The sequence below is a fragment of the Montipora foliosa genome, chromosome 11, assembly GCF_036669935.1.
Source record: "Montipora foliosa isolate CH-2021 chromosome 11, ASM3666993v2, whole genome shotgun sequence".
Classification (NCBI taxonomy): Eukaryota; Metazoa; Cnidaria; class Anthozoa; order Scleractinia; family Acroporidae; genus Montipora; species Montipora foliosa.
In genome coordinates this window covers 19,082,354-19,091,092 of record NC_090879.1, presented here as the reverse complement: position 1 = coordinate 19,091,092, position 8,739 = coordinate 19,082,354, and the positions used below count along the sequence as shown (strand labels likewise).

The 8,739-nt window shown below is 41.2% G+C and overlaps 1 protein-coding gene across 1 annotated transcript; it reads left to right on the top strand.

The window, feature by feature from the left end:
* The first annotated feature begins 544 nt into the window (after positions 1 to 544).
* Positions 545 to 1,105, top strand: LOC137976770 (uncharacterized). Its single transcript, XM_068824115.1, has one exon. It carries the CDS (start codon positions 545 to 547, stop codon positions 1,103 to 1,105), a length of 561 nt encoding a protein of 186 aa, XP_068680216.1.
* The last annotated feature ends 7,634 nt before the right edge of the window (positions 1,106 to 8,739 follow it).

Genomic DNA, 8,739 nt, shown 5'->3' with positions numbered 1-8,739 from the left:
CGAAAAAATAAAAATTCGGAAAATCGCTTACCTTTATGCCACGATCATTCCATTCGGAATTTTTGGCTAAATGGTAAACACGTATTGTCGTCTCGCTTATTATAGACATTTATGGCTTGTTTGAGATGGTATGCGATTCTTTGTGAGTTGTTGTAGATATTTTTGAGGTGGTTGTAGGTGGTTTTTTTCAGTGTCAGGAGCGCGCCAAGGTTGCGTCCTGTCACCCATGTTATTCTTAATAGCCATCGACTGGATAATGCCGCGCAAGACAACAGGCAACAAAAGACGGGGCATCAGATGGACAATAACGTCTTTGCTTGAGGATTTCGACTTTGCCGACGATGTTGCAATCGTGTCTTCTACTAGAGATCAATTACAGCGCAAAACATCAGACCTCTCATTAGCTGCCAACCAACTGGGCTTGAACATCTGCAGCGGGAAGAAGACCAAGACAATGCAGCTTACGGAAACACCATTACCAGTGGAATTGGAGAATGAAGATTTGGAGGAAGTAGAGGAATTTACCTAGTACTTAGGAAGTATTATGAGCAAAAGCAATGCCACAGTTAAGGACATCACCAACCGTCTCCAGAAGGCCAAATCATCATTTGTCCAGCTAAATAAAGAATGGAGGTCACCTAACATCAGTGAAAAAACGAAGATAAAGATCAAAAACAGCAATGTCTTATCAGTACTTCTGTATGGTGCAGAATGTTGGAGGGGTACCCAAAGAGACAGCCAAAGACTGTCAGGTTTCCACACTTCTTGCCTGAGAAAGATATGCAGGATATGCTGGCCCCAGAAGATCACAAACAAGGAACTATATCAAAGGACAGGCCAAAGAGACATCACCACGGTAATAATGCAAAGAAGATGGAGGTGTCTTGGGCATGTTATCAGGAAAGACCGAGATAGCATAACACGAACTGCATTAAGGTGGACATCGGATAGTGGAAGAAGGAAGAGAGGTCTTCCAAGAGAAACTTGGAGGAGGACGATCGAGGCAGAAATGAAAACATCAGGGAAGATATGGAAAGAACTTGAGAAGGCAGCAATGGACAGGGAGCAATGGAAATCTCTGGTCTCAGCCTTATGTGCCACCTAGGCGCGATGAGGATTATATATATTATATATATTATATATGTAGGTGGTTGTTGATAATTTTGAGGTGGTTGTAGGTGGTTGTAGGTCGGCCCATGTTTTAGTAAGTAAGGATTTTATTAAGTTTGCTCAATCCCTCCCAGTGAGAAACACCTCAGCGGTCTCACTGGCGAAGAAGGTGATGGATGAATACATGTGCCGTTTCGGGTGTTTCGAGAGTTTGCATTCTGATCAGGGAGCTAATGTGGACGGAGCTGTGTTCAAAGGACTGTGTGATTTAATTGACGCAGCGAAGACAAGGACCACGCCGTACTATCCCCAAGGGGATGGGCAGTTCTTGCTTACAACACTAGTGTGCATGAGTCGACTGGATTTACCCCTTACCGGTTAATGTTCGGCAGGGAAGCTATCTTGCCATTGGAATGCTCTTCTTAGGTTCGAGACAACACCTTCCAAGTAACCTGCACGTTGCGATTCAAGGGAAGACGACGAAAACAAAATACACGTTATTCCAAAAAGACCAAAATGGCTGCAGTTTTAGCTCTTTTATTTGATTGCAAATTGGCCCTTTTAGTCTCGTTCGACTTCAAATATTCTTTTGAGTTTTACGTTTGAAAGCGAGGTCAAGGTGAACAGAACTCTAGCTGGAATGTCTGCGAAGTCAGACTTTATCCATACAATCAAAGCTACTAGTATTACTGCAAATCCCACTTGACATTTGTTGCGGTTTTTATGTTGAATTAAACCATCAAGGAACAAAGAATTTCGAGATAACTCACTGTAAAGGTCGAATCCTTCATGTTATCAGGCGCAATCAACAGTATCATAAACTTTATTTAAACTCGAATATTTAAGTCAAAGATTCCAATAAAAGATGCTAATATCTCCGAGGAAAATGGACTTTGCGAAATTCTAGTTTTCCAGGAGCAGCTACTCAACTCACTATTTTGTCAAGTGAAGCTATGATCTTCGCAGTTGTGATCAAGAGAAGCTATGACCTTCGCAGTTGTGAACGAAATTTTTGCAATTGTGTCACTAAACGATTGTTCAGCGCTTCCGTAAACCATGTCTAATTAACCGCGCGGCCATGGGCCGAGCACGGTTCTTGCTCTGCAATCGGTTTATTTATTTATTTTTTTTCGTTTTGTCGGCGAACTGAACCAGACTTCCACTCGGCCACATAGTCAGTGGGGCTTCCCGTCACGCAACTTAGGATGTTTATTCGCCAAAAAGCTGTTAAAACGTTAGTGTACTTAAAATTTTATGAATATAGTCCGATCTTTATTTAAATATATATATTTTTGTGTTTTATTGAAACATGTAATCGTGACTTTTAAGAAAGAAAGCTAAGACTATTACGTCATCGGAGATTTCACAACCTCTACGACTGTTTGTGCAATCGGAGATTTGACAACGGCTATAAGCAATGGTGGAATAACTTTGTGTGCAGTCGTTGTTGTCAGTTTGTTGTTCTACAGATTGATCAAGTGATTTTGGTTCTATAGTCATCAGTGAATCAACAAGGACTGCTTTGGAATGTTTACTACGTTGCGACTATAGTGGTAAGAAAACAGATAAAATTTAGTTTTGTTGGTGAGCAGACCCAAATTTCTATTCGGTCATATAGTCAGTGGCACTTCGAATCACGCAACTTGTGATGTTTACCGGTATTCGCCAAAAGCTGTTAAAACGTTAATGTACTTAAAATTTTGTGAATATTCCACTCTTTATTTAATACAAAATATATTGCCTTTTTGTGTTATTTAAGCGGTTGATTCGAATCGAGTATTGAATACATAAAAAGTCATTATGTCATCCATGGAATATGTCGACGTTTCAACTTTCATTGGTAGGGAAATAACCACCGTACTAAAGACAGCCGTGGATAACGTAAATTCTTAAATTAAGTGACGCGTGTGACTACTTTGCTAGGCCTTTACTCGTGTAAAAAACCAATTAATTTTAATCGCGACTTTTAGGAAAGAAAGCTGTAATTAGTTAAAAGTGTTATTATCGTATCGTTCATACGCATAGATATCCTGATGACAGTTCCAGATTAATTAAGACCATTACGTCCTCGGAGATTCCTCGGAGATTTCACCTCGGCTATAAGTGATAGTGCAATAAGTTCGTGTGCAGTCGTTGTTGTCAGTTGTTGTGCTACAGATTGATCAGGTGATTTTGTGTCAATAGTCATAGTGAATCAACAAAGACTGCTTTGGAATGTGTGCTACGTTGCGACTATAGTGGTAAGAAAACAGATAAATTTTCAAAGCGCGGTTTTAAGATCTGAAAGATCTTCTTGTTTCTCTGTCAAGCTCGGCTGATTCCGCGATTGTAGCAGCACTAAGTTCTATTCGGCTCTTTTTGGATTCAGGACTTGCTGCTTCCGAATATATTCCAAAGGACTTACCACAACTACAAACATTTTCGAGTAGATGAAAGTGTGACGATGCATTTTTTTAGAATGCTTGGGACTGTAAATCCCGATGGAAGTACAACTGCAATGTCTTCTTTCAGACAAACCATTCTTCGGATGCATTCTCTCTGCTCTTTCTTTAAAGATTTTCGGAAAAAAAATCTGAAGTCGACGCAACAGCAGCTGTAACCAGATCCTAAACATCATTCCTGTTCAAATCCTTCTTGGCGGCCATAATATGATCAGATGTTAACTGATTTTACTAAAGTATGATTTCCATTTCTGTAAGCAATCGGTTGTTTCTCGACCAATCAGACAAAAATTTTGGCTTTTTCACATGCGATCCGTAAAAGTGTAAAATGACCTCCTTCCCCAAGATGATAAGTAGGGAGGGAGGCCATGATCGCAGGTCAATTCCCGAGGGTCGGCATAGACATACCCCGATTATGTCGTGGAGCAAAAGCAGCAATTGGAAGAGACAGAGAGAGAGAGAACCTCAAGCGAGAACTGCAGAAGTTCCAGAAAGCTTATTATGACACCAAGCGCCATGGTCGGCGTTTCCGTGTAGGAGACCGGGTGTGGTGGCTGGTGAGGTGTAGAAACCGAACCAGGAAAAGGCGGAAGAAATCCTCAAACCCTGGTGTGGTCCTTGGAAAGTGCTGAAAGCTCTGCCTGATGTTACCTATCGCATTGAGGAGGAGAGGCGGAAGCCGGGAAAACGTCGTCAGAGGAAGGTAGTCCACTTCAATTACCTGAAACCATGCTTTTTGACACCTGAAAGCCACGAGAAGCCCTCTTGGTTAACTCCCGCAAACAGGAAACTTGAAGGACGCGCGGTAACCGACTCGAGGAACCTTAGCTGAATCTGGAGATGTCGAATTGGAATGGCTGGAAAATCCAGTTGCTGCAGTCACGGAGGTCTCTCGTCCCTCTCAGGAGCATGAATCGAGTATTACATAAAGTACTTCCCCTCAATCATCTGAAGTGCCGTGTCAATCAGAGGCTTCTCTAGTGAATAACGAATCGCGTCGTGAAGCATGTTTTACTCCTACGAGGCCTAGACGTGAGCGAAGGGAACCCGTCTGGCTACAAGACTATGTTAGAACAGTGGTTGTTTACCCAACCTGGCCCTTGAACTTTGTAGGAACATTTGCATGCTATAGTTAAAAATTCTCGCTCGCGCCTGTGAACTTATGTGGGAGGGGGTATTGTAGCGTGGGGCCTGAGCCCGAGTTTGATCGGACATGCGTAGTTTTCAAAAACTTCGGCCTTGTCCTTGTTTATCTTGTTTGTGATACACGTTTGGGAACAGAAACGTTGATAATTGGGTAGGATGTAATACCTTCGACCCGGGGTTGATGCCATCTTTGTCGATGTGCATGCTGCTGAACAATTTTCATGTAACTCATGTTGTAGTTCTATGATACTTTTACAGTTATAAATTGTGTACTTTGCATATCTTCAGCATTAAAGCTAAAACGTGATTGCAAAAACCGAATTTCCCGCAGCGCACAAGGGGGCCACAATTTGCATAAACAACCTCTCCAGAAATTAAGCATAAAGCAATAATTAAATTGTGAGGGCCACTGGTTTGTCAGCGTAAGCTGTTATGTGTACACCCTCTTTAAAGAAAGTTTATTATTATTATTATTATTATTATTATTATTATTATTATTATTATTATTATTATTATTATTTAAATATTCATCTTCAAGGTAGGTTTTAGCCTTCTGAAAGCCTAAGGGAACAGATCTGAATGATATGCATGTTTATGCCCACCGCTATGCCTTCCCCAGACTTTCCGGTACGTCTGTCCATCCCTGCCCTATTGTAAATAGAGGCGCTTTTTCAACAATGATCCCGATGGAATTTTCGGTTTCCACTGTGTCCCAGGCGATGGTGGTGATGAGCTGGCCATAGAACTTGAGTCGTCCACCGTTGTGTAAGAATTTACACTCATACGGTAAAGCTTTCGTTTCGTGTAAATCATCTCGGGATCTGGATCGATAATATTTTAACACAACCCTCTGCTTAGATGTTCCTCTACCCTGAAATAAAAGAATCCAAATCATATTTTTACATGACGCAAACGGCAAACTTTCCTAGATAATGTTTTACCTTTTTACTAGCTGGGCTTTTGTTGACAGACCTAATTTGCACGAGTCGCCGCGATAGCGAAATAAATTTGTTGTTGCATGTAGTTTTAGACTACAACGTCGGAAAAGCAGGCGGAGGAGTTGTCTGGGAGACAGTGAGGAGCAAATACGAAGACAACCAAAATGTTTTTGAAAAAGTACCCTGATAACGACAAGGAGAAATTCCCCGGAGGTGCCGAGGCGGCAGGAAGCTTCAACAAAGACCGAATCCTAAACAAACTAAAAAGGATAAAGTTAAAATTCTGAAAAGCAGTGGACAAGGGAAGGCGCAGTGGAGGGGGAAGAGTGGTTACCACTTTCTATTAAGAGTGTTGTGAGATTTAGATTTTGGAAAAGAAAAAACAAGGCTATCTAAGAAATGGGCCAGTTGCTGTCTCGGTTTCGAAGTGAGTCTTGGTGCTCAACTATTGTAAGGGAAATGAGTTTGATTTGCATAAGAATACGCAACTATTTCGATTTGAATGGTTGTGCACCAGGACTCGCTTTGAAACTGAGGCATGCAGCAACTCGGAAATGGGCTATTTGACTTTTATTGTCTTGAGGAAATTTTATTGCACCTCTTAATACTTTTAAAGATTTTCTCACAGTGTGGGTTATCTTTCTGTGATTATTCCACACACTGTTTATGTTTAAAAGAAGTAAGAGACTTTATTAAAGATGCATGCCTCTAATTTAACAAATCTTTAAGTTAAAACATTATTAAAAAATCATACATTGCAAAAAGGTTTATTTTCTTGGTTTTTGAAACTGACACTGCTTTAATAACATCAATTAAATTAAAAACCGCGGGCAGTGTCATATAAGAATAAGTAAACATGGGATGTAATTTACAGCAAATTAGCTCAAGTTACAGAGATGTTGACTGTTAAAAAGGCACTGTCTTACAGTGCGTTCACTGAAACCGGGGACACCCAGATAATGAAAACCAATCAGACGGCAGAGTTGAAACAATAGATTCCAACATTTTCAGATGCAGCGAATCAAATGTCTGGTTCAAAATAATGAAATCGCAACTTGTTCGTTGACCGGTTATACTTTAGTGACTGTGGGGTCGGTTACTGTAAATTATCTAGATGGCCCCGGTTCAGTGAACACACTGTAATATTTAGGCCCAGTGTTTTGCCTGGATAGATGCCTTAGTTGTCCTTCAAGACAGAAATGGTGCTATTGAAGAAAATGATTTACTCAAAAAATTGCACAAATGCATCTCTTATTTCTTGGGCCTCTGTACTCTGCTGTCTGCCAGGAAGAGAAGTAGGTGGCTGAAACTCTTTGTCATATTGAATTGCTCTGTCGACATCTTCTTGTGAGATATGGTCATTGTTAATTTCACAAAAGTTGTGCAAAACAAAGCATGCATGAATGACTTCTTATATCCATCTCTCGGCGAAGTGCACCAAATCTCCCCTTAATTCTCCCGAAAGCACACTTGACACTTCTCTTTCAGCATCAGCAGATCTCGTATGTGTTCTGGCAGCCATCTGGAGTAGTTAGTCAAGTCCAGGGTAAACATCCAGGGTGATAGCTTGCCAAGAATTTCAACATAGAGGTGAAAGTTTCACTCTCTTATGGATCTGACCAGTTCTAAAGTAGCGAGCTCAAGCTCTAGCACTGTAGCCCAGAACTGGAAGTGCGGGTGATGATCACTTTTCTTTAGTGCCCATGTCTTAAAATCAATGTCGGAAGAGTCACAGCTTTCTGTGTATTCCTTGTAAGCTTTTGTCTGTAATATACACAGAACGCAGGCACTTACGTGATGGGCATAGTGTGATTTAATGATATGGGCAGCTTTCAGAATACTATCCGCTCTTCCTCTAGTCGTAATATCAGCTTGTACCAATTCACTGTCCCACCCGATTTTGTCCAACCAGTGCCAAATTTATTTCAACGAAGTCACTTCGACACGCAGGCCACCATCATCACAACATATTTTTCTTCTCCATACAAATCTGCCTTTCCCACTGGATTTGCTTTGCAATTGCGAACGAGGGTTGGTCTATAGCGATTACAGGAGTTTGGTTAGGATTAATAAATGCGACTCCTTCCTTGACTATCTTCATTGAATGCTGGATCATAGCCATTGTATGAGCATTTTCATCAAAGAGTTGTAACAGCGCAGTGATGGCCTGGGATCGTGGTGCTTGGGACTTCAGCGAAGCAAAATGGGCTGACCAAGAGATGTAGTCTTCCTTGTTCAGTTTATCCTTTTCTAACAACTCTTTGACTTTATCTAGCCACTGATACTCAGATTTCACACCTTCACCGATCAGATCTGACGAAGGATTTACCGCTTTACAACCTTTTGGAACATAACAATCCTTCTTTCCTAGAAGTGCTACGGGTTGAACATCTGTGTAAGATTCTGGCAGATCGGTCAGAGTTTTCTTCTTTGGGGAATCAGGGCTTATTACCACTTGATCTCTGGCGATGCCTTTTCTGTCGGTACTGGGGTGCTGAGTAAGTGAGACAGCAGTACCATAGAACGAATCTTTCGCTGTACGTGCACTTGGATTGTGATCGATGCTGTCCACGTTAGCAGTGGTGAATAAAGACTTCTTTAACTTTGAGGGGCACACAACCCCTTCTTCAAATTGTGCGCATATGCTGTTTCCCAGATCAGTTGATATCTGCATTACTCTTTCATAAGAAACAGACAACCCCAGTATGTAGAATTTATCAACCAGCTTCTTCTTTCGTGTTTCAGCGTGAAGAACTAGTCCTAAATAGACTGGCAGTGGGGGCTCCCTCATTAAGCTAGGTCGGGTGGTTGTGTTTCAGATGTCGGATCTCTATGACATTTGACAGCATTAAATATCAAAAGCTGAGAAAGCATCAGGGCAACATTTATCCCTACCTGCTCCTGTCCGTTTGGGTTCTTAATGTTAGGCCCTTCTAATATCATGTTTAACAAAACTAATAAAGATTTAGGAACTGCTTGGTGATGGCAGTCAGACTCAAATTATCCATTAAAGTGCTGTTGCTTAGTCATCATCTCTTTCCTGACAAATGTGACAGCTTTAGCTTGATGGATAGCTTCTGTATCATAATCATAGTCCTGTGCAA